General features: G+C 42.6%; 1 protein-coding gene across 1 annotated transcript in view; it reads left to right on the top strand.

Annotated features, from left to right (window-relative positions):
- LOC126484935 (skin secretory protein xP2-like) overlaps nt 1–26,128 on the top strand; it is a 192,385-nt gene extending 166,257 nt beyond the window's left edge. The window contains exon 3 of the mRNA XM_050108573.1: nt 25,864–26,128. Within this exon, the coding sequence (XP_049964530.1) occupies nt 25,864–26,128 (265 nt within the window). The remainder of the gene's footprint in view (nt 1–25,863) is intronic.
- The last annotated feature ends 1,586 nt before the right edge of the window (nt 26,129–27,714 follow it).

Below are 27,714 nucleotides of genomic sequence, written 5' to 3'. Positions count from 1 at the left end.
GGCTGGAATCGTTGGTGACGAACCAGCTGCTCAGCCTCCCGAGATTTCACCAACTCCACAGCGTCGTATGGGAAAGAACACAAACATAAATTATTTACAGTACTTGTATTAATAATACACGAAGCGTAAATATATACAAGAGAAAATCAGTCCTACTCCTCTTTGCGGACTGTTGTGCTGGGGCAGCCATTAAAATAACTATTTAATGGTGAAAAGGCATTATTTGAATTACTGAAGACAATTCTGGTAATTCGTTTTATGGCTGTCAACATTTAGTTCACTAGCCAATTACTCTTGTCATGTCTAACTCACTGAAGTTCATTACATGCTGACTAATTGTAAAATTATTAAATTGCAGCTCATTAAAGTCTTTGTATAGATGTGTTCAAGTTCCTATGGTGAACTGAATAAAAAAGAAACTGGCGAAATAAATCTTCCCTGATAACAGTTTGCATTTGTTGGACAAGCTGCTTAACATCTTGTAGAAATGAAAATATTAACAAGACGTTCGCCATGGAATTCTGTGTTCTCCACGCCGCTACAACAGCTATTTCTTGTGTTGGTGGAACTTGGAAAAGGATTCAACGGAGCACTTCAGACAGACTGCCGACTACCATGCAATGTAGCTCTCCCCACGGAGTAACGATCACTTGGTGAGCATAAGGAGAAAATTTACATACAGGGTGAGTCAGGAGGAAAGGTACATGCTTTGAGCGGTGATAGTATTAGTGATTCTGAACAAAAAACTTCATATGGACGTATGCCCCATTCCGAATGGTTTCCGAAATAGAACACATATAATATCACTTTTGTACATTTTTCTTGAATAGCTCGAAAACCGCAACCCCCAGCGAAAACGTGTCACGGTACAAAATTAAACTATATTACATTTCCTACAGTAAAGGCCCTACTCTTTTTTTCTCTAGAACTAATGGTTTGTGCGAAGAGAACGCGAGAATGTAAAATACTCGCTCGTCGCGCATGCACTGTAGCTTAAGTAGTTTTTGTAGGCCAATTTGAGGCAGTTTCCCGACTTGATAGACCACAAGTGTCCCGTATCAAACTGTTAGTCTCAGATTGCTCTACACTACTGTGGTACGTAGAAAACAGTGACAATGTTTGATAGTACCGATAATAAATAACAATGAATATTAAAAGTGTTCTACCTCGGGGAGTCCATATGAAGCTGCTTATTCAGTACCACTACTACTATCATCCCTCAAAGCATGTACCTTTCCTCCTGACACGTCCTGTATTTGATGTAACTTTAACTTTAATGGAGTAAATTCTTTCATATATAAAGCCGGACTGCAAGCAGGCTCGAACCCATCATCATTCCTCGCTGGTTCCACCTGTCTGAGTGTCTTCTATCTGTAGCGACAATTACCTCAGTTGATTTTATGGAAGAAAAGTAATTCACCTTGTCAAATATCTTGCGTTTATTCAAAGAAAACCTTTTGCTAGCTAATGGGCACTTTCACACCTACAGAACGCCGTAGCCCAACCAGTACGAAAGTACAATCGGAAGTATATCTTCTCGTTACATACAAACAGAGCTAACCTAAAATCCCCGAGTAAGCAGCACTCGTAAGAGTTTATATATTGTTATCGCTGATTGTGACTATCTTGCAGTTGGAAAAAAGTTCACTATAAATTTTTGCGCAAAAGACGCCGTAAATCATTCTGAAATAAATTGCCCCTCAAGCCTGCGACCTACATTAATGCCATTTCATCTCAATACGTTTTAATCTGTGATAAATCAGTACACGCATATTCCGTTATTCAGTCTACAGGCTTTCGCAGACATTATAGTTGTAGGTGACTATTTACGTCTTTCCTAGCGATCAATCAGTCGTAAAGATTTCCTCGTTTTCTTGACTTCGTACATTTACTGTATTCTAAAATTGTGGGAGTATGTCCTCCTGGAGAGAATTCGTGTGTGCCATCTGTCTCCGCATCGTGTGAACTTTGTTCTGTGTGTTATCGTATCCTCTGAGGCATAGATTGGGGACCAACGCAGCAATTGCTGAAAAAAATGTTAAGATTCGCCTAAAAACAACACTTTAGGCACATTTTGTGAGCGTTGTGCAAAATGATATATGGAATGTGTTGATATCAGCACGTGGAACTCCGGTACATAGTGACAGCGAATGATACACAAAACAGTGGTACCGAGTATACGACACAATTTATTAAAATAAATTGTGTCGATACATAAAAGAATACACGACACAACACACACGAGTCACTGAGCTAATTGAACTGCCGCCGTTAACCATCACAGGAAAGTCTGCGAGTCGTTTTCTCTGGCCAGCGATGCTAACGTTATCAGAAGCCCAAGACACTACAAACAGTTTTTTGCTTTCACATTCGTTGGCGCCGGCCTGAGTGGCCGTGCGGTTCTAGCGCTACAGTCTGGAACCGAGCGACCGCTACGGTCGCAGGTTCGAATCCTGCCTCGGGCATGGATGTGTGTGATGTCCTTGGGTTCGTTAGGTTTAATTAGTTCTAAGGTCTAGGGGACTGATGACCTCAGAAGTTAAGTCGCATAGTGCTCAGAGCCATTTGAACCATTCGTTGGCTTGTCCAGTTCACAACCAACCTGCCACTTTCCAACAGAACTCAGACCTCGAGCTAACCCACAGATTAGTCTGTCACCACAACCAATTTTTCTTGCTTTCACATTCGTTGGCTTATAACCAGTATCAAATCGAATAAAACGATTTCTCACAGCCTGAAAAATTTCACGCTATGAGGACCCAAAGTCGGAATGTTATGCAGAATTTGGTGTGGCATCTCAGAATTACTGTTTACTAGCGACCTAACATTTATTACCTGATTTAAATCCGAGTGTAGCGTCCAGGAGAAAGAATCATCTGAAGGTAACAAATTGCTGTTGGGGTCTCACAATCCTATATTAGTCTTGAACCTCGAAGGAGAAAGAAGTGCGGTTAAACGAGCCCTTGATGACGTGGTCGTTAGGGACAAAGCACTCGTTCAGTTGAAGAAGAATAGGAAAAGAGATCAGCCGTGACTTACTGGAAGGATCCCGGAAGCAGGTAACTGAAAACATGAGAACTCGTGCCTCTTCCAGCTGAATACAACTGAAACTCCGTTCCCTTATAGTTACCTCACTAATGTGTCAACAAAGTGCTATGACGGGTATGTTTGTTTAGTGAAGTCTCAGACAAGTCGAGGCTTGTTGAGTGTTCATACTTGTGCGTGTCTTATATTACAGAGATGCGGGCTGCACATGTATATTCAAGGAATCATTGGGTGTTTTCTTGTGTGTATGCTGCACATCTCCAAAGACTTTTTTTTCATTGAGCGTATTTCTATTTTTCTTTATAATCCTCTGTATGAAATATTCTTCCTGGAGAGTCAGAATTTGCTTTCTTCTGTTTTATGGCATAAAACTGCCATGTCTGTTTTTATCTCAGTGTGGTGGTAAGCTCCCTTCATTTAATGTTCTGTATATGTGGAAGGTACATATTCACTCTTCAGTATCATTGTATGTTTCTTGTACATAATATTAAAGTTTCTTGCATTCATTCCAATATATTTGCAGTTGTAGGTACTACATTTTAATTTATATATTCCTGAACTGCTGTATTAACTTTACTAATTTTGTATATGAGCTCATTATGGTGTGACCGAACGAGGTGGAGCAGTGGTTAGCACAGTGGGCTCGCGTTTGGGAAGACAATGTTTCAAACGTGCGTCCGGCCATCCACGTATAGGTTTTCCCTAAATGACTCCAGGCAAATGCCGTAATGGTTCCTTTAAAAGGGCACGGCTGATTTCCTTCCCTACCTTTGACACCACCTGAGCTTGTGGTCTGTCTCTAACGACATCGAAGTTGAGGGGACACTAAACCCATTCTTCCTTTGTTCCTTCCTTCGTTATGGTATGTTACGGTGTGCCATTAAATGTTTGTGTTGTGGGATGAGTTTTCTGATGTTCCTGTGCTTTGTGCATTACAGTTATGTATCAGTATATCTGTTCTTGCTTTTGCTGTCTTCTATTGGCGTGTTATTTCAACGGTTCTGTGTAGCTTGTGTATTATCGTGCTGTCGCATCCAGTATTTTGTGCTAAGTTAATGATCACGTTTAGCTCTTGTTGACAGTTATTTCTGCGTACAATTAGAGGTGGTCTTCATTGTCTGTGTCCCATACACGTGATGGCTGCTACTTTTTGAGAACGTGCGTGATTTTATTTCTTGTGTGTCATCAAGTCTGTAGCCGTTTCTTTTCTGAATTTGTCTTTACTTTTTCGCTAGATTTTGTGATTTTGAGTTCAAGATAGCGTATTGTTTCTTCTTTTTCCATTTACATAGTGAACTGAATGATGTGGTGCATGTTATACACCTGCATGTGTAACTGTTTATATGTTCCTTTGGTTCACTTATGGGATATATGATATATCTACATGCATGTGCCAATATAAGACTATATTTTTTAGATTAAATGTGTTCACAGTTGTGAATGTGGAGAACCATCAGCTGTAGAACTGAATGACGAAAATGAACATTTAGGCCGGACCAGGACTCGAACCAGGATTCACTGCTTATCGCAGGCGGTCTTTTTACCATCTGGCTGTTCATGCACGACCCACAGCGAGGTCCAAACTTTGATGCACCGTCAACCATGTGTCTACAACTTGTACATCCATTATGTGTATTCCTGTACAATTTTATTTGAAAACCACTTGCTCGGTGTCGGCGAATAAATACGATATTGCAGTGTGTTTGTTATTCTGAATTAGAGCATCACAATTGAGAATTACACAGACACGGCAATATCGTATTTAAAGTTTTTGTTTCTATTATTTCTGAAAATATTTGGATTCAGTGTGATTCATTGCGATATTTGCTAGTATTTATGAGACAGGGCTTCTAGTTGGAGACGTTCCTTTGTAAACAGATGACTAATTAAACTGCATGAAATTTTGTTCAGTGATTAATTTCATGACTTTCAGCACTTCTCTACTGGTAGTGGAGCCAGTGCCAGTTGTTTTTTCACGATGTCCATTGTGATACCAAGAGGGACTGAAGTTGTACATAACTTGAAGATCAAATGAAATATGTTTTGCAGTTAGTGGGATTTGTGTATCATTTATGCTTCGGATTAATCAAATGGCTCTAAGAACAATGGGACTTAACACATGAGGTCATCAGTCCCCTAGACTTAGAACTACTTAAACCTAACTAACCTGAGGACACCACACACATCTATACCCGAGGCAGGATTCTAACCTGCTACCGTAGCAATAGCGCGAGGTTCCGGACTGAAGCGCGTAGAACCGCTCGGCCACAGCGGCCGGCCTTCGGATTAACCTCTGGAGCTTTATATAATCTTATTACTCTGTAGTTTATAACGTCCAGCTAAGTATTAGTGTTCAAGCTTGGCAATATGGCATATGAGAGGAGTCCTAAAATTAAATGTAAATGTCGTGTGACTAGGGCTTCCCGTCGGGTAGACCGTGGGCCGGGTGCAAGTCTTTCAGTTTGACGCCACTTCCGTGACTTGCGCGTCGATGGGGATGAAATGATGATGATTAGGCCCTGAGCGGAGAAAATCTCCGACCCAGCCGGGAATCGAACCCGGATTGACATTCTGTCAAGCTGACCACTCAGCTACCAGGGGCAGCTCTGAAATTAATAACGAACCTCACAGGGCTATTCAGTCTTTATGTGTTTTGGGCTGGCTTCTGAGCGTTGATGCTATTCAAGTCTTTTTACATTATTTTTAGTTCCCATGATTTTGTGAATACGTTTTTACATTTTAATGTGTTTTACAGCATCATTTTGGATCTAATAACAGGACCAGACTTTAATTCTTCAATACTTTTTTCATAATTTGTACATTCCTGAATATCCATGAACACTATAGTATTACTATTGTCGCTATTACGCCCCCATCCATTCTATCCTGTAGTTTCTTTCTGTTTATTGTCTTACTTGTTAATTATGGTCTTACTAGACCAACTCCTGCCGCGCGCAGTGGTCATGCGGTTTGAGGCGCCATGTCACGGACTGCGCGGCCCCTCCCGCCGGAGGTTCGACTCCTCCCTCGGGCATGGGTGTGTGTTGTCGTTAGTTTAAGTTACTTTAAGTAGTGTGTAAGTCTAGGGATCAATGGTCTCAGCAGTTTGGTCCCTTAGGTATTCATACACATTTGAACTGTAGACCAACTCTCTGCCGGCCGGAGTGGCCGTGCGGTTCTAGGCGCTACAGTATGGAGCCGAGCGACTACTACGGTCGCAGGTTCGAATCCTGCCTCGGGCATGGACGTGTGTGATGTCCTTAGGTTAGTTAGGTTTAATTAGTTCTAAGTTCTAGGCGACTGATGGCCTCAGAAGTTAAGTCGCATAGTGCTCAGAGCCAACCAACTCTCTGACTGGTCTATATTTATACCACTGTTTATCCTTCTTGTGCTTCAGTATGTTTTGTTTCTGTTAACTAACTCTGATGTATGTATTTGTTAATGTGTTCTTGTTAATGTTATATTCAAGTTTGTTCTCTAACAACTGCGTTTCTGTGTCGCTCAGCAGCATGTCAATTAGATTCATTCTTCTCTAGTAAAATGTGTCAAGTTGAAAGCCTTTACTATATGCATATTTCTGTGAGATAGAGAGAACGAGGGAGGGAAAGAGAGTGTTCTCTTGAAGTTGTCCTTTCACGTGTACATTTAATTTTTTTTGTTTTTTTGTTTTTTTTCTTCTGCTGCACTGTTGATGTTTACAAAGCTACCCGTACCACTTTGAAAATTGTTACGTCACAGTTTCCCCCCAAACCTGTCACCTAACATTATTTGTATACACAACACCTTTGGTCAATGTAATCAATTACTTTTCCTGCATCATAACTGCAGGCAACATTTAGGACTGCCAGTGACTGCCCAGTTAATCGCTTCTTCTCCTCCCTTTTTTTAATACAGTGATGGTCTTGTTATTCTTTGGCAGACTTGAAAGCTTCCAAGCTGGCTCAGGCGACATAGAGGTTACTTAAAGGAGCCAGGAGGGGCCGTAAACGTATTCATTGCTGAGGTCTGACTTTCCATACTGGTAATCTAAAGTGGAATTCTCTTTACCCATCACCGGCCGAATGGGCCGGACGGTTCTAGGCGCTGCAGTCTGGAACCGCGAGACCGCTACGGTCGCAGGTTCCAATCCTGCCTCAGGCATGGACGTGTGTGATGTCCTTAGGTTAGTTAGGTTTAACTAGTTCTAAGCTCTAGGGGATTAATGACCTCAGAAGTTGAGTCCCATAGTGCCCAGAGCCATTTGAACCATCTTTACCCATCCCAGGGAAACTCGAGTGGTTCAACTGGTACCGGTACTGGGCTGCTGCGCCACCAGTCTTTCCGGTATTTGTTTGGTTTCGATTGTTGTTGTTGTTGTTGTAGTCTTCAGTCCTGAGACTGGTTTGATGCAGCTCTCCATGCTACTCTATCCTGTGCAAGCTTCTTCATCTCCCAGTACCTACTGCAACCTACATCCTTCTGAATCTGCTTAGTGTATTCATCTCTTGGTCTCCCTCTAGGATTTTTACCCTCCACGCTGCCCTCCAATGCTAAATTTATGATCCCTTGATGCCTCAAACCATGTCCTACCAACCGATCCCTTCTTCTGGTCAAGTTGTGCCACAAACTCCTCTTCTCCCCAATTCTATTCAATACACCCTCATTAGTTATGTGATCGACCCATCTAATCTTCAGCATTCTTCTGTAGCACCACATTTCGAAAGCTTCTATTCTGTTCTTGTCAAAACTATTTCTCGTCCATGTTTTACTTCCATACATGGCTAAACTCCATACAAATATTTTCAGAAACGACTTCCTGACACTTAAATCTATACTCGATGTTAGCAAATTTCTCTTCTTCAGAAACGCTTTCCTTTCCATTGCCAGTCTACATTTTATACCCTCTCTACTTCGGCCATCATCAGTTATTTTGCTCCCCAAATAGCAAAACTCCTTTACTACTTTAAGTGTCTCATTTCCTAATCTAATTCCCTCAGCGTCCCCCGACTTAATTCGTCTACATTCCATTATCCTCGTTTTGCTTTTGTTGATGTTCATCTTATATCCTCCTTTCAAGACACTCTCCATTCCGTTCAATTGCTCTTCCAAGTCCTTTGCTGTCTCTGACAGAATTACAATGTCATCGGCGAATCTCAAAGTTTTTATTTCTTCTCCATGGACTTTAATACCTATTTCGAATTTTTCTTTTGTTTCCTTTGCTGCTTGCTCAATATACAGATTGAATAACATCGGGGAGAGGCTACAACCCCATCTCACTCCCTTCCCAATCACTGCTTCCCTTTCATACCCCCCGACTCTTATAACTGCCATCTGGTTTCTGTACAAATTGTAAATAGCCTTTCGCTCCCTATATTTTACCCCCGCCACCTTTAGAATTTGAAAGAGAGTATTGCAGTCGACATTGTCGAAGGCTTTCTCTAAGTCTACAAATGCTAGAAACGTAGGTTTGCCTTTCCTTAATCTTTCTTCTAAGATAAGTCGTAAGGTCAGTATTCCCTCACGTGTTCCAACATTTCTACAGAATCCAAACTGATCTTCCCCGATGTCAGCTGCTACCAGTTTTTCTATTCGTCTGTGAAGAATTCGCATTAGTATTTTGCAGCTGTGACTTATTAAACTGATAGTTCGGTAATTTTCACATCTGTCAACACCGGCTTTCTTTGGGATTGGAATTATTATATTCTTCTTGAAGTCTGAGGGTATTTCGCCTGTCTCATGCATCTTGCTCACCAGATGGTAGAGTTTTGTCAGGACTGGCTCTCCCAAGGCCGTCAGTAGTTCTAATGGAATGTTGTCTACTCCCGGGGCCTTGTTTCGACACAGGTCTTTCAGTGCTCTGTCAAACTCTTCACGCAGTCTCGTATCTCTCATTTCGTCTTCATCTACATCCTCTTCCATTTCCATAATATTGTCCTCAAGCACATCGCCCTTGTATAGACCCTCTATATACTCCTTCCACCTTTCTGCTTTCCTTTCTTTGCTTAGAACTGGGTTTCCATCTGAGCTCTTGACATTCATACAAGTGGCTCTCTTTTCTCCAAAGGTCTCTTTAATTTTCCCGTCGGCAGTATCTATCTTACCCCTAGTGAGATAAGCCTCTACATCCTTACATTTGTCCTCTAGCCATCCCTGCTTAGCCATTTTGCACTTCCTGTCGATCTCATTTTTGAGACGTTTGTATTCCTTTTTACCTGCTTCATTCACTGCACTTTTGTATTTTTTCCTTTCATCAATTAAATTCAATATTTCTTCTGTTACCCAAGGATTTCTACTAGCCCTCGTCTTTTTACCTACTTGATCCTCTGCTGCCTTCACTACTTCATCCCTCAGAGCTACCCATTCTTCCTCTACTGTATTTCTTTCCCCCATTCCTGTCAATTGTTCCCTTATGCTCTCCCTGAAACTCTGTACAACCTCTGGTTTAGTCAGTTTATCCAGTCCCATCTCCTTAAATTCCCACCTTTTTGTAGTTTCTTCAGTTTTAATCTACAGTTCATAGCCAATAGATTGTGGTCAGAGTCCACATCTGCCCCTTGAAATGTCTTACAATTTAAAACCTGGTTCCTAAATCTCTGTCTTACCATTATATAATCTATCTGATACTTTATAGTATCTCCAGGATTCTTCCATGTATACAACCTTGTCTTATAATTCATGAACCAAGTGTTAGCTATAATTAAGTTATGCTCTGTGCAAAATTCTACCAGGTGGCTTCCTCTTTCATTTCTTACCTCCAATCCACATTCACCTACTATGTTTCCTTCTCTCCCTTTTCCTACTCTCGAATCCAGTCACCCATGACTATTAAATTTTCGTTTCCCTTCACTACCTGAATAATTTCTTTTATCTCATCATACATTTCATCAATTTCTTCATCATCTGCAGAGCTAGTTGGTATATAAACTTGTACTACTGTAGTAGGCTTCGTGTCTATCTTGGTCGCAATAAGGCGTTCACTATACTGTTTGTAGTAGCTTACCCGCACTCCTATTTTTTTATTCATTATTAAACCTACTCCTGCATTACCCCTATTTGATTTTGTATTTGTAACCCTGTATTCACCTGACCAAAAATCTTGTTCCTCCTGCCACCGAACTTCACTAATTCCCAATATACACTCCTGGAAATTGAAATAAGAACACCGTGAATTCATTGTCCCAGGAAGGGGAAACTTTATTGACACATTCCTGGGGTCAGATACATCACATGATCACACTGACAGAACCACAGGCACATAGACACAGGCAACAGAGCATGCACAATGTCGGCACTAGTACAGTGTATATTCACCTTTCGCAGCAATGCAGGCTGCTATTCTCCCATGGAGACGATCGTAGAGATGCTGGATGTAGTCCTGTGGAACGGCTTGCCATGCCATTTCCACCTGGCGCCTCAGTTGGACCAGCGTTCGTGCTGGACGTGCAGACCGCGTGAGACGACGCTTCATCCAGTCCCAAACATGCTCAATGGGGGACAGATCCGGAGATCTTGCTGGCCAGGGTAGTTGACTTACACCTTCTAGAGCACGTTGGGTGGCACGGGATACATGCGGACGTGCATTGTCCTGTTGGAACAGCAAGTTCCCTTGCCGGTCTAGGAATGGTAGAACGATGGGTTCGATGACGGTTTGGATGTACCGTGCACTATTCAGTGTCCCCTCGACGATCACCAGTGGTGTACGGCCAGTGTAGGAGATCGCTCCCCACACCATGATGCCGGGTGTTGGCCCTGTGTGCCTCGGTCGTATGCAGTCCTGATTGTGGCGCTCACCTGCACGGCGCCAAACACGCATACGACCATCATTGGCACCAAGGCAGAAGCGACTCTCATCGCTGAAGACGACACGTCTCCATTCGTCCCTCCATTCACGCCTGTCGCGACACCACTGGAGGCGGGCTGCGCGATGTTGGGGCGTGAGCGGAAGACGGCCTAACGGTGTGCGGGACCGTAGCCCAGCTTCATGGAGACGGTTGCGAATGGTCCTCGCCGATACCCCAGGAGCAACAGTGTCCCTAATTTGCTGGGAAGTGGCGGTGCGGTCCCCTACGGCACTGTGTAGGATCCTACGGTCTTGGCGTGCATCCGTGCGTCGCTGCGGTCCGGTCCCAGGTCGACGGGCACGTGCACCTTCCGCCGACCACTGGCGACAACATCGATGTACTGTGGAGACCTGACGCCCCACGTGTTGAGCAATTCGGCGGTACGTCCACCCGGCCTCCCGCATGCCCACTATACGCCCTCGCTCAAAGTCCGTCAACTGCACATACGGTTCACGTCCACGCTGTCGCGGCATGCTACCAGTGTTAAAGACTGCGATGGAGCTCCGTATGCCACGGCAAACTGGCTGACACTGACGGCGGCGGTGCACAAATGCTGCGCAGCTAGCGCCATTCGACGGCCAACACCGCGGTTCCTGGTGTGTCCGCTGTGCTGTGCGTGTGATCATTGCTTGTACAGCCCTCTCGCAGTGTCCGGAGCAAGTATGGTGGGTCTGACACACCGGTGTCAATGTGTTCTTTTTTCCATTTCCAGGAGTGTATCTAAGTTTAACCTATCCATTTCCCTTTTCAAATTTCTAACCTACCTGCCCGATTAAGGGATCTGACATTCCACGCTCGAAGCAATACCCCTTTGGGTAGCAATCTGCCGCGCTGACCCCGCAGTGACCGAGGACCGACCGGGACGTTTCGTAGAGTGTCTTACTCAACATCTTCTGGTTATGATTCTGGCACTTCGCTAAAGGATGATGGGTATGAACTTTCCAAACTTAGCGGTATTTTAACACTGCTACAGGGCTGGAACCTCCTATAACTTTTCATCGATATTACAACCAGGAAAACCCTGCATCCGCACAGAAATTGAGATTTTGCTCATTTACTTAATTTATGATGTGAGTTCACATGTGCTGTAGCGGTAATGCAACATCGCCATCCTTCCCCTCGATCGTGGACCTACAGTCCGCAAGCCTCCTGAAACAACTACGTTCTGCTCCATCTATCAGCCTAAACAATGCCGATAGCATCTCAAATATTTAGCCGGCCCCTCATCTTGGCTAAAAAGGTAATAGCGGCGTACGTAAACAAATAATTGCGGACCAATTTTCAGTCAGCGTACGTCACCAGGGTATTAGGCCGTCGGCGTGGCGTATAATGCGATAATGCGGATTGAAACAGTTGCCTCCCCCGCATGGGCGGTGATGGGGGTCACCTCTATAATTCGCCCCAATAGCGGGGCAGCGGCCCATCAAAGGGGCTACGAACCTGGGAGGTGGGGGAGAGGGATGTGGGTAGGGGGGGTGGAAAGGCGTGGGCGGCGGCCGCGGTGACCCAGGGTTGACCCCGGCGCCATTACACAGACGGCCAATTTCGATGCCGCGGCGTTAAGGCTGCTCGCGCGGCGGCCTATCGACGCCCAGCGCGAGCAAATTCCGCGCTTAGCGACGCGTTACTCACACTAATAGCTGCGGTTTGATCCCGAAACGGCTGCCGTGGGAAAAAGAATTGCAGGGCAGCAGCGGGGAAAGCGCGAAGCGCGTGCGGCATCCGCCGTCCGCCCACCCGTTCTGGTGAACAGCGCGTAATGGAGCAATTCGCGGCGGGACCAAAACTCTGACGCGAGAGTGGCGTCTTCTGTGCTGCTAATAAAACGCAGTTTTTTGGTTCGCCTTCCCCTATAACATTTTCTGTGTGATAGTTCCTATTTAAGTTATTTATAATTGAAAACGCTACTTATTTAACGAATGCACAAACTTTAAATTTGTATTACTTATAGAGTAACCTTATTTTTTTCAGGATTTACGTTGACAGTCTCATACTTTTATTTGTTAAGGGTTAATCGCCTCTTATCGCAACATGCAGATCTTGTCATACGTCCGACCTTTGTATGTGCACAGTGAGTGTACTCATATGTGCAAACTTAGCATACAACTTAGTGCGCAAATGGACAAAACAACTGAACTGTCTTCTCAAGCCCAGGGCGTCAGACAGACAGTATAAATAAATATGACCCTCGCCCTGTAAGGCAGCTAATAAGAGGTGCAGATCGTAACAAAAATCATTAGAAATGCTGCTCCCACATAACTAGAATGCATAAATTAATAAAAATGAAAGTTTGGGGTCTATTCTAGAAAAACAAAACAGCAATTCCTGTATTTTTTCTACATATAATTTATCAACTGTTGCTTTCAGGGACCAAGCGATAAACAACAACCATGTTCAATTACTTTTGACACTCGATAACAAAATATTTAATTATTAGGACATATTGAAATGACAATTATTAAAATCGTTATCTCTACACATGAAAACTTTTATCACAGGAAAGAATGTTTATTAAAAAACCTCATCAGTTTATTTAAATCTACATTGTCATAGCTCGTCAATGCACTGACTTGGTGGAGAAGAAATTTACTTTTTGAACCAATGAAAAAACTCTCATGTACTCAATATGAGGGTAGATTAGTATCCTAGCTTTTTATATTCAATGGTCAAAGCGTATGCTAGTTGGAGTGAGCAAAATCTAGACTCAACATTTACTGTGGCCTAATGTGTGATGGTACTTTACCAAGTGGCACCTGCAACAGCGTTGTCTCCATGCTGGATCTGAAATGCTAATTCCCAACACTGGCCTTGACTGAATTCACTCCGTCGCAACTTTCCAGCATTCTGTAGAATGTTAATCTTTCCCGAGTCGAAATAACGGCTATTGCACACTTGCTGTAGATTGGAGCGATGTGCACAGATTCTTTGCCCACAAAAATTCACACAGGAATAATTAACTACCACTTTGATATCTGCCACCACAATACGTGAAGTGTATTGTCCTCACGCCACGAGACGAGAGAGACAGATAGAGCCTTAATTTTAGGTCTCAAAATGCTTTTGTATAATCGGGATCTCCCCATTATGTCACGTCTGCGTCGCCAAGTATGGCTTCAGCCAGTCACCGTCTTGCTAGAGGTGAGTACATTTTTATTTTTCTGTCTGGGTCACAGCCTGTCCCTGTTAATAAAGTGTAGCCACTTTCCCTTCAGTCCCAGCCTTATTTACATTAAAAGTAATAATGTATTGTTCTGGCCTTATCCCTTTTTGCACTGAAGCTCGCTGTTCTCTTGCTAAATGGTAGCTTTACAATATTATTAACCACCTACTCGGTTCGTCTCCAAAGTGCACTTTGCTTTAACTTGTTTGTTCCATGCCATTGTCCATTTGGTAGAGATAGTTTTGTTAGTTTCGCTACATAAGATTAACTGCAACTGTATTTTGTTTATATAATGTAATTATTATTTTCTGAGGATCTCATACTGTATTGTCCTGTCGTTGCGGATCAAGCTCATGTAAGGTCCATAAAATCGAGATGGCTTACACGTGCTGTCCCTTCCAAATTAATTTTGTGCTGATGTGATCAATGGTTGAGGCATTGCTCATTGCAGTGCAAAATTATAATTTCAAATAATTTAATCATTGTCCAGCTACTTGTCTATCTTATGCTAGATGATGTCGTTTTAACATTATATTTTTATTTGAAGTGTATTGCTTTACAAGGCATTTTCTATTTAGATGGTTATTATGTGGCTTTACATTCCTTTATAGACAGTTCTTTGACTAATCTTACAACATTTTTCTCTTGTACTTGTGGTTAAATTATATTGAAAAGGTTCATCCAACCTTTAGATTCTCTCTTTACAATAATGTCAGGCATTCCACAATTCTCAAACATTCATGATACTGATGATTGTGAAAGATGAGTGAAGTTAAGGTAGTGTTTGTTTCTCTTATATTTACTCTCAATACTTAAATGCTACATCACTATTGAAAATTACCATCATAACAGACCTTTATGTACGTAAGTGGACATTATATTTTTAAAATAGTTAATATTTTTCCATATTTTGTATACATTAACATAAACTTTATATTCATTGACATTATTTATCATTAAAACATATGTTTCCAAAAATCTACAATACACAAATTATTATTAACGTATACTTAGATTAAATGAACATTTACAAATTACACATGAAATACAAAATATAAAACATGGTACATTTATGAATATACTTTCAAATCGAATTACAGAATACAAATGAAACACATAAAGTACAAATTCTCAGTGGTACAGGTGCAACTGAATATTTACAAGTATCTCAACTCCTTTATGAAGTGATTATCTTTTACACTCTTTAAAATATTACAGTAAATTTGTTACATGCATCACTTTCTTTCTTAATGCACTTTACACTTTTAAATTTGGGTTGGGTTTGGTTCCTAATGCTGTTGTGGATCAGTGGTGGTTGCTGTTGCTAGTCAGCTGTAGACCGTGCGTGATGTTGATGATAATTGACATTTACAGTTCAGTGTTCGAGCACGAATGCCATTACATGGTTAATTCCATGTTGCATTGTTTTGATGTCCAACTGCTCGTCCAAGTCAATGCCATGATCTGACAACATAGGTGACATATTCTTTATTGGTGTAGTTGCCATCGAGGTTGATGAATGTAACCCCTTAATGGTTGCTGCATTTTGATGTTCCCATTATGCATACTCTGATTGTTTGACACCTTTGATTGTTTTGATAGTTAGAATGAAATAACTGCCATGGATTTGTTGAATATTGTTTTCTGTTGATTCTGCCAAATCTCATGCTGGTTACAGGATTTAGAAAGGAATCTTGCTGTCTTGTGCCCTCATCTTGGGACACTTTCTTCTCTTCATTACTTGCTGTGTTTTCATGTCTTCTTTCTTGCAACTTGGAACTATTTGGGCACAGGGATAGGATATGTTATTCAGCGAAAGTTATTCGAAAAGACTACCAGTTATGTTGTTATGAGATATGGTCAAGTCTGAATAGATAATTTCTGAAGTGATATATCTGTTTTCAGTTATCAGCTTCTCCATCTGGTAGATTGAGAGAAACGTTCTGAATTTATTTTTCCATTGCTGTTGTGTGTCACTGCTAATGGGTTCACTTGGCCTTCCTCACAGGTGTGCGGCCTTTGTGTCCCTTGCTGCTACTGGGTTTTCCTGTCCTCTCGCTACTGGAGTGAGGCGTGGGACAATATTCCTCAAAATACACCTGGCTCGGTCTCCACACTATTGTTAAGTGTGAGACAGTAAATTCCTTACTTCTGTCTTCAGTTTGTCCCCAACGCTATATTGTACAATCGCATAAGCTCTCACACTCATACCGTAGCGACCTGTCGACGTTTTGCTTCTATCATCAGCTTGGCTCCCTTCCTCAGACGATTGTATTGATGTGTTGCATGTCTTCTTTGTTTGATTTGTTTCAATGACTTTTGCTTAATGCCACTACTTACAAGTTTCTTTATCTAAATTTACTATGAGCTTTACATTTCAACATTTACATGAATAATACAAAACAAACGTGCAGTTCGTTTTTTTTCAGTACTTTACATAAGATTTTAAAATATACCTCTGGCACATTAAGTTACTTCATTTTAAAATTGTTACTTTACTCCTCGAACAGCATGGATTGATGATGTGTGGGTTAGTTAATTAGTACATCATGCAATTAGTTTTCTTTTATTTTTTCTAACCTACTTTGATGATTTCAATGATTAATATTATTGTATCTATATTTGTATATTTGAATATTTACATGTTTGTAGCTCATCCTGTCCGCCTCTACATATCTGCTGCCACCTGAAACATATCTATATTCTTTTGCTGTATCATCTGTTATTCATTTATATTTTAGTTTTCATGGCTAATTGCCGTATGACCACTGCAAGAATTATCATTCGTTATAAGCCTAAAAGTGGCTGACGTGATGTAGACCTATATTTTTTCCCGTTCTTGGGTTCACCAATGCTGCCGCATTTGTATGAACCACTTTACTAATTAACATGGGTCCTTATAAACTGGATAAAATTTATGGCAAACCTGTTTCCCTTTATTAGAAAATATGTGAGTTCTAACAAGAACCAACTGTCCCACAGTGCAACATAAGGCCTTATGTTCATATACTGTAATGTAATTATTATTTTCTGAGGATCTCATACTGCACTGTCCTGTCATTATGGATCAAGTTCATGTAAGTCCGTAAAATCCAGACGCCTTACAGTCTTCTTCTACTTAGCGTGAATCCAGCCTTGTAAGGATTCCAATGTACTCAAGACTCGCTAAATTTATTTTACTCCGTCACGAAGTTGTCAGTTACTCGAGAGAAGCCGTGTGCACCACCTGTGTACAAATCGCGTAAACTTAGTTTTGTGTGTGGTCGTATTTTAACTGTTTGTGTGTAGTATTTCCTGAGGAGGAAATTGGAGACCAGACATTGCTAGACCATAAACCACAGCATCATCTGCAAACACCCTATGATGGCTCTCAGATTGTCTCCTATATCGTTTATGTAGGTTAAGAACAGTAGAAAACACATAGCTCTTTCTTGAGGAACTTCAAACTGTGATCTTTCAGGCTGGGAATCATGAATCCAATAGCACAACTTAGAACACTACCGTGTATGTCACTCTTCCCTAGTAACCGAACATTTAGTCCTGTCATGGGAAAAGCCCCATATAACACTAACAAGCTCTGAAACACGCTAATGTTGCCGAGAGGATTTCGAATTCTGACCGCACATGTGTCTAATGGACAAAGGTATCTGACTAAAATTTTGAATATGGTGAAATTAGCAGAAAAGCCAAACGGACTTTAATCTTGGGACTTAATGAAACTGGTAAAATCATAAGCGAGTGAAAAAAATGAATGGCCACCAGCAGGATTAGGCACATTAATTTGGAAATCTATGTTTAAGAAAATTTTATATTGGTTACTGAAGTTACTTTCTTTGATATTTCCCTTTGAATAGCACACAGGATACAAACTGACATAGTGCACTCTGAACTGTATGTAGCAGCAGTTACCAACAATGCACACACCAGTAAATTATAGGAAGCAAATTTGCACGAAGCTCATTCTAATGACAGCTACACTCGAGACCATTACTTAATCAAATACTGAAATGTTACTGCACGAAATGCAGAACAAAATTTCTACATGAGGAGCTTTTATCTTAACTTACATGAGAAAAATAAATATGAATAATATCATAAATACACTCTTTAAACTCCTCTACATATATCTGTTTTAAATAGGTGGAAAATATGATGGGGACCCATAAACTAGTATAGTTTGCCTAGTCAACGCTCTCTGATTATTAGAGTAGAAAAGACTAATTCAAAAAGCTAATCATTCACTTCACTTGGAGTAGTTCATAATTTACTTTGCAAGACAATAAGATACACCACTGGGCTTAATTAACAAAAAAAAAAAGAAAAATTCATGATAGATATTAAAACCACACTACTTTTAAAATGAGCTTCTTATTAGCCTTTTTATCACTTGTGAAGCAGGTATTCTAGACAACAATGTTTACACAATCTTGCACTGTAATCCGACAAAACTATATTTTGTAATAAACTGAGGATACTTTATCAAAAACCTATCCAACTTCACTTTTGTGGTTTTAACTTTAACTTTTACTACTCCTTTTATATTAGACAACAAATCACTTTTAAACACTTTAATACAAGAATTGTTCGTTTGAATCAGGATACTCGGTTTTAGTAGCACTTAGGTGAGGACCCTGCATAGTTTCATGATCAGGATAGAAAATATGGTTCCGGACACGGATTTATAATGTTGTGATTATTATTAAAACCACACACTGGTCCATACTTATATACACTGCTGAATGTATGAAGTTAGTGAAGGAGTAGCGAAGATTGGTGGCAAGCGACATGGCGACGGCTCTTGATGTTCGAATGCTCTAAAAAATCTCTTCTTGGCATCGGATTTTCAACCTATTAGAACCATTCCTTTATGCCGAGAATACCAAATAATAGCCAGATCCATGTCCGAGGCAAATCCTTTGTAAAGTAGCTTCCAATTGCCTCTATTAGCACCGTCGAAGTGTACCTTGCTACGGCTATCCACATACTGGGTACCGTTCACACAAACGAGCCGCTCAGTTCGACCTCCAAAACCGCCTTTTACATCGCGCCATGCCACTTCCGCTGCGGAGGGAATTCCCTACAGATTTTACACGTTACAAATACAAGTGCCCTAAGCATGAACCAGCTGTCAATAAACATTTTCTTTTTATGAATATACACATATAACAATTTCTCATTTCAACATACCCTTTTGCTTTTTCCGCATATACATTACAAAACTCTAATTTTCTTGTCACATATCAAGGAGTTTAAATAAATAGAATACACAATCCATAATTGCAGATACACAGTTGCATAATATAAATCTACTTCTAATCGGTATAAGTGTTACAAACTGAGACCACACTCCATAGGAATGCAACTTCATTCGAAGCTACTTCTGAGAAATGGCGTCACAAACCTTCTGGAAACGTAGAAATTTGAGATCCTCCGTCAATACACTCATTACTTCGTGTGAATGAAGAGCCAGTTGTGCTCCACAAGAACGACACTTTTTTAATCCGTGTGGTTGTATGTCAATAGATTTTGTATATCTTCAACGGCCATATTTCTATTGCTCAAACTCCTTTGAATTCCTTGGTACCATTGAAGTCGCGGTCTTCCTCGAGGCCTTCTGTTTTTCGGTTTATATTCGGATATATTTTTGTGTATTCTTTCTTGTCCCGTTCTCAAAAAGGTCCCAACGAAAAATTAGTGTCAGAAAGTTTTTCTGCTGCGTCGTAACATGGGGTGATAGATTTTTTTTTCGTATTTACGCTATAGCAAACAACCTGAAATTTAATACAGAATGCTTTCAAAGTGTTTTCCTTCTGCAGTAACGAGTGCGTAGAGCATTGAACTGAATTCTGTGATGAATTTCTGAGGAACTTTATTTTAAACTGCTTGAATCTCTCTGGAATTTGCGGTACGAACATCCTGGAGTGTAGCAGACCCATATTTAATGACTCTGTACTTCAGATGACGCCATTAGAAACAATCACACTTTCTTAGATCGAGACTCTAAGAGGGCCATTCCACACCATCTTCTGTGAACGCTAAGGTGTCCATGGCATCGATCTGATCTTTGAACGTCTAACAGAAATCGAAGATCCCCGCAGTACGATGCGGACGTCACGCATCCTGCGTGAACCGATAGCGTCGGAGCACTGACTACGTCATGCACCCGGTACAAATTCATGTTATAGTATCTGTCTGTACTTGTCTGCTGTGTCAGATTCCTGAATAAAAATGTGGCCACTAATGCATTGTTCACTGATTGCGAAGCAGCCATCGACTTCCTGTTGACGAGCAGAAGCGGCAGCTTGAATGTGTGGATTCTCAGTAGCTCTGTGGCTCTGTTTGTTGACGTACCCATGGAGATGGAAGTTTGTCCGATCACTAAGCCAGATCTGATCCGTATCGATTGTTCCTTTTTTTCAGTCATCTCATTCTTAAAAGAATATCGCCGCTCCACATCCCTGTCCTTCAACGGTTGGCACCGTTGACTTAGTGAGGAGAAAGGTTAAGTTTCTCTTTCATTATCCTCTGGAGAGGCTACCGATAAATCCTGAGTTGCTGTGCTGCATATATTGTTAATACAACGGACTCCTCACTGGATAATGTTCACACTCGTTCCACATTCTCCAGAGTTACAACTGAGGCTGGTCGTCCAGACTGGCCGTTCCTGGAATCATATGGGGATCTGGTCATTTCAAAATATTTAAACAACCCGTTAAAAAACAGCGAAAACCTTTCATAAAATCTGCATCAGAGCAAGTTTCAATTTTGTCATCAGAATTTGACTTCAGTCCTGTACCGTAATCTCACTGGGAAGTGGTAACTCCGCATGTTGCTCTTCTTGGACCAATGTGCTGTTGAATACGTGTCTCACAGTACATCCAAAATTTGAGTAAAATGTCTTTACGATCAGCAAATGCTGTTCAAGGGTTAGTGCTTCCAATATGAAAGTGAACTGAGACTCAGTGAATGAGCTATAGAATTTTCAGAGCTAGAATACAACATTATGACAAGGAGAGTCATTTACGGCATACTGTTAACCACGGCAGACAAATACTTTCTAACAACTATTTTGCGCCACCCTGTTTGCTTTCCGTTTCATTCACTATGGTATCTTCCTTGTGTGTTATTTCCCTTACACCCTCATTTCTTCTATGTTCCGAATGGGAGATCCTTGACACTCGTCTTAGAGAGTGCAACAGCGGAGAAATAACCTTGTGCGGTCTACATGTGTGTGTGATTTAAGCTGCAGACGCTTTTTTTATGTTTGGAATGTGATGTTGTTCTCTAGGTACACTGCGTAATACGCAGCATACATAAAGAAAGCCGTACTCTCCAAAGGTAAAAAAGAAAAGGAGTCTGCGACCTAGATCGTACACACAGACAGACCGCGCACGTTCATATATCTGCCGTGTTAAGGTTTGCAACCAACATCTTAGTCATGTGAAGGAGGACAAAAACCCGATTTTCTGTCGTTACGCGCTTTGTGAAGTGGGGCCGACAGGCGCAGTGTTTCTCATTTATAGCTAAAATCAACCACTGATTTGACAACTGAACGACTTTTATTAGTATTGGGGCCGACATATGTTGTAGTATACTTACCTAATTTCTCCGAAATTCCCAATATTTATGCGACTGTCCGTTTTCAGCTTTGTCCATGCGAAAGGATAGCAAAGAAGACGTTGTACTGACAGTTTTCTCTTTCTACAAGCGACAGAATTACAGTCCTTCAGTGAATTGCTGTGAGTCATTTAGTTCGCCGCTCCCACAGCAATAGAAGACAAAATAACAGCTTCACAGGAAGCGTTTAGTCTTCTCACGATTCATCAGTAATACGTGAGAAATGTTTAATTAAACTTTTATAACAAATTATATGCCTTTATCCATTATATCCGTTTTTTAAATACACTGATCAGCCACAACGCTATGACCACCCGGTAAGTCCATCTTTGGACTCAGATAACAGCGGTGACGCGTCGTTGCATGAAAGCAATGAGGCCATTATAGGTCGCTGGAGGGAGTTGGCATCACATCTGGCCACACAAGTCGCCTAGTTCACGTAAATTCCGCGGGGGTGGGGGGGGGGGGTGGGGGGGTTGGGGGGGGGGGGAGGAGGGCGATGAGCTGTGACGCGACGTTCAGTCATATCCCAGATATGTTCGATCGGGATCAGATCTGGCGAGCTGGGGCCAGCATATCAATTGGAACTCGCCACTGTGTCCCTCGAACCATTCCATCAGACTCCTGGCCTTACGACATGGCGCATTATCTTGTTGAAAAATGCCACTGCCGTCGAGAAAAATTATCGTCATGAAGGAGTGCACATGGTCAGAAACGAGTGTACGATACTCCCTGGTCATCATGGTGTACCTTGCACGAGCTCCACTGGACTCATCGATACCCACATGAACGTTCCCCAGACCAAAATGGAGCAAGCTTGTCTCCGTCCCACAAAACAGATGTCAAGGAGCAGTTCCCCTGGAGGACGACGGATTCGCGTCTTCGGTATCGGGTTTAATCGGCCCATTCAATGCCTTTCCACTTCGCCAACGTACAGAAGCAATGGCCAGATGCCCATGTCAGTCGTAGTTGCCGGAGTCGTTGCTTTAGCATTGGTACAAGTATGTGTCGTCGGCTGCATAGGTGCATCGGTAGGAGTGTTCGGTGCATTTTGCGTTCATACACACTTGTACTATGCCCAGCATTAAAATCTCATGTTAGTTCTTGGGCAGTTCGCCGCCTGTCCTGCTTTACCAGTCTGTTCAGCCTACGACTCCCGACGTCGGCAATGAGGGGTGGTCGCCCAACCCCACGACGTCTGGATGTGTTTTCATCTTAGTTTCGTCACATGTTGAAGACAATCACCGTAACTCTCCCGAATGCCCGCACCGAGCTTCCGGGCGATCACAATCTGCCCTCGATCAAACACAAATACATCGTGCGCCTTCCCCATTCTACACACGGACAGCACGCTCACTGCACCGTGCGAGTGTCTGACTAGCAGTTATTCCTCACCAGGTGACGCTGCTATCGCCTGGACGTGTTTATACCGATAGTTAGTCGGTGGTCATAATGTTCTGGCTGATCAGTGTAAAATTAGAGTTTGTTTAATGATTTTTGCTTAATCCAGTACACATATCGGAACAATATCAAGGTAAGAAGGACAATATATTGGAAAACTTTTGTTACAGCAAAAACCCTTGTAGTGAGTAAGATATTAAAGCCCTCCCGGATAGCTGCATGGTCTAATGCTCTGCTTCCCGAGCGGGAAGGCGTGCCGGACCCCGACACGAATCCGCCCGGCGGATTAGTGTCGAGGTTGGTGTGACGGCCAACCTGTGGATGGTTTTTAAGGCGGTTTTCCATCTACCTAGGCGAATACGGACTGGTTTCCCTTATTCCGCCTCAGTTACACAATGTCGGCAGTTGCTGCGCAAACACTTTCTCCACGTACGCGTACACCATAATTACTCTACCATGCCAACATTTGGTGTTACACTCTAGGTATAAGACGTTCGCAGGGTGTGGGGGGAGGGGGGGAGGGTGTCCACTGGGGGCCGCACCGCACAATAGCTCTGAGTTTGGTGTGGAGCGGCGGTGGGATGGGTGGACTGCTGTGGCCTGTTGTGGGGTTGTGAACCACTGAAGGGCTACGGCAGGACGAAGCCTCTCCGTCGTTTCTAGGTCCCCAGTTTAATACACACTACACACACAAGATTTTAACATTCTGTCCTCTTACAGTCTTCGTCAATCGTCGAGTTTTACATCTGAAAACTACAGTATTTTTACGAGATAAATATATAATGACCCTTATGATAAAATCGTATTGTGCAGACAGGAAAAAATACTCTTAAGCAGGAGATCATTCGCATGTGTTTAGTAACGATATCACTTATTAGATTCAGCCTGAAAATTTACTGATTTAATGTGAAAAAATTGTGTTAAAAAATTTGTTTTTAGGGTTCCATATCTCATTTGGTAAAAACGGAACCCTTATAGGATGGCTTTGTAGTCCATCTGTCTGTCCGTCTGCCTGTCCGACTCCTAAGAACCCTTTTTCTTGGGAACGGGTAAACGTATCAAGTTGTGATTTATGGTTCAAATGGCTCTGAGCACTATGGGACTTACCGTCTATGGTCATCAGTCCCCTAGAACTTAGAACTACTTAAACCTAACTAACCTAAGGGCATCACGCAACACCCAGCCATGTAATTTATGTTACGCTCTAAGGACTACGATCGTATGGCGGTGTAAAAAATTAAGCTTCGAAGTTAATGCAGTCGAAAGACACAGCCATTTACGTCCCATAATTCGATACTCGCAAACTCACTTATCAAATCGTATAGGTACTTCTCGATTACCTAGAATCATGAAATTCGGTAAGGCGCAAGATTTCACAGTACAAGTAAAAAGTAAATTCTGAAAATTGTTAAACTGTAATTATATCACATAAAAATATTTTTTACCAATACAAACTTGTATTTGCATTCGTAATCTGTATGAAAATCTCAGGAACTCCTGTAGGGATTTTGATCTGGTTTTCATTAACAGGTAGTGTGATTCAGAAGGAAGGTTTGTGTGTATAATATGCAAATATTTCGTCCTAAATGGCTGAACTACGATTAAATGAAGTACCCTGCCGCTGTGAAAGGGATGTCTTTGCCACCTAGCGGTGGTAGACACAAGGCCGCCTGTCTACTGTGCAAACAAAAATGGTTCAAATGGCTCTGAGCTCTATGGGACTTAACTGCTGTCGTCATCAGTCCCCTAGAACTTAGAACTACTTGAACCTAACTACCCTAAGGACATCACACACAAATCCATGCCCGAGGCAGGATTCGAACCTGCGACCGTAGCGGTCGCGCGGTTCCAGACTGTAGCGTCTAGAACCGCTCGGCCACTCCGGCCGGCACTGTGCTAACAGTCTGTGCCTACGACATATACAGCAGCTGTACTGTTTCAAATAAAAGTAATACCAGTAAATGACGCAGGGTTGCACTTCCATTGTTTGGGATGAGGTTCGGGTATCTCATAAAGTATACGTCGATGTGTGCCAGAGAACAATTCGACATCTGCGAAAGAACAATAGCTCTATGGCTGGCTGTACCGTTTTCTTCTCTGGAGACTCCGTTCAAATCTTACCAGTAATCGCAACAGGGTTGAGACCAGAAGTCGACGAATCTGCAATTGCCATTTAGAGTAGCATATTAATACAACTCCAAATTAATCAAATAAATGATAAGTTACAATAGTAAATGTGAAACTGCACAAAATTTGTAACCTTAAAACGTAAATTATTCTCTGAAGTCTTGGAATTCCTGGGACCGTACCACGCCTGCACCGATATCGATAAGAGGCAAAAATCGTCCAGATTCTAGATTTCTGGGGTGGATGAACTACTTATATACATAATTAAGTTTCTACTGAATCCTCGGTGCGCGAGACCTACTCGCGCTCATCCAGATTTTTGTTTATAAAACAACTTTCCCTTTGGAACGAAATATTACTTCTTCTGACAAATTTACCGATGCAACCAAAAGCTACACAGGGTTTCGCAACTGTAATAAATAAACCTTTCCTGAAAATCTTACAACTAAGACAAAGACTGGTTGAACAGTATTCGAGAAGTCGCCTGGAAATGTGTGCTGCCACCAGTTGGCTGATAGAGCTGTTGATTCCCATATAATGACGTACTAATTCACAGTCTGTCTCATCTGTAGTCCAAGATCTACGCGCACATGGTCAGTGTCATCTGAAATTAAGGGAGGCAGTCAGTGAGGTCCGTGACTAGCTCAAATACGTTGTGCCTCTTTTTTTTGTTTTTGTTTTTTTTTTGTTTAGTTTGACAGCGTACGGCCTCGACCAAACTGGCGCACCATCAGAGCATTTCTGCAAGGTGTTGCTGGAAGGAGCGATAGCGGCACCTGCCCCGCCGGGTAATCGTCCCCGCCACGCAGAGCTGCTAGAAAACGTCACGCACAGCAGTCAACCGCCGGAGGGCGGTGCCGATAGGCCGGCGCCGGCAATTCACGAACGCCGCCTCAGCACGCGCCGCAGGCTAGCCAACCGCAGCACCACTCTAATTGCAAGGTGTAATGGGCGCTAGCCCGTTGGTAGCCCTGCGACACCGCGATACGGTTGTTTAATTGGCCAACAATCACGGTACTGCAGTGCCGCCAACACCTCACCTCGAACGGTAACCCCCCCCCCCCCCCTCGAACAATTTCGTCGCGGCACTGCGGCGCCCCAGCCACGCCACCTCCAACACACCACGCGGGCCCACGTTTTCCGAAACACATAATAACCCTCCGAAATTAGGAAATGAAGGCTTATATAGCGCCCGCGGTCAACATTATTACCCTCGCCGGCACCGGTTTTCTCCTTCCCTGCTTCCCATAGTCTTTTAATCCTGTCTTTCCCTTAGGATTTCTGGCTGGGACATTGCGCGGTGAATGTGATCTGATCGCGTGTGTTGTATGTTTTACAGCAACCGTTTTGTCTTCGTTGACCTAAATTCCATGTCCTTCAATCGTGTCCCTGTACAATATTCCAAGATGCAATAGCGAATCAGATATTTTATTACACTGCTGCTTCCGACATACAGAGCGCTTCGAAGCTTCGTGTCGGCGCAACTGACGTCCGTAAGTTACAAAATACACTGTGCAGTCAAATTAATTTGATCACCTATCGAAAGCTTGAAAATTGTCTCCAAGGACAGATGCATATTTTCTGTTGCCTGTGCCTTCCAGATGACGAGATCATCCAGGGAATGCCATGAAAACATTCCCCAGACCACAATGCTCCCTCCTGTACCTGGACCCTTGCGACGATTCTTGGAGGTTGTTTGCTTTAACACTTTTCACTCGGGACTCACCAATAGCCATCTGTCCGGTGGACCATAAAAAGAGATTCTTCTGAAAAGGCCACCTGTCACCATTCTGTGGACGTTCAGTTGCGGTATCGGCGTGCAAATTCCAGCCTTCATCGCCGATGAACAGCGGTCAGCAAGGGTGCATGAGCCAGGCACCGGCTACGGGTGCCGATACCCATCACGTTCGCCGAGCGCTCGTTGAGGAGAGGCCCGTCAGCTGCTCGGCAGTTGCACGTTTGTTCGTATGTACAGGTCTCCGCAGTCGTCGTTCACCCCTGTCATCTATGGCCCGTGGAGCACCACAGTTGCTTTGGTGCTGGTTTCGGATAGCACCATTTTGTCATGCACTTTATACTACACCACTGGCCATTAAAATTGCTACACCAAGAAGAAATGCACATGACAAACGGGTATTCATTGGACAAATATATTATACTAGAACTGACATGTGATTACATTTTCACGCAATTTGGGTGCATAGATCCTGAGAAATCAGTACCCAGAACAACCACCTCTGGCCATAATAACGGCCTTGACACACCTGGGCATTAAGTCAAACAGAGCTTGGATGGCGTCTACAGGTACATCTGCCCATGCAGCTTCAACACGATACCACTGTTCATCAAGAGTAGTGACTGGCGTATTGTGACGAGCCAGTTGCTCGGCCACCATTGACCAGACGTTTTCAGTTGGTGAGAGATCTGGAGAATGTGCTGGCCAGGGCAGCAATCGAACATTTCTGTATCCAGGACCTGCAACATGCGGTCGTGCATTATCCTGCTGAAATGTAGGGTTTCGCAGGGATCGAATGAAGGGTAGAG

This window comes from Schistocerca serialis, chromosome 1, assembly GCF_023864345.2.
Source record: "Schistocerca serialis cubense isolate TAMUIC-IGC-003099 chromosome 1, iqSchSeri2.2, whole genome shotgun sequence".
Classification (NCBI taxonomy): Eukaryota; Metazoa; Arthropoda; class Insecta; order Orthoptera; family Acrididae; genus Schistocerca; species Schistocerca serialis.
The sequence above is the reverse complement of the archived record's forward strand: the minus strand, read 5'-3'. Positions and strand labels throughout refer to the sequence as shown.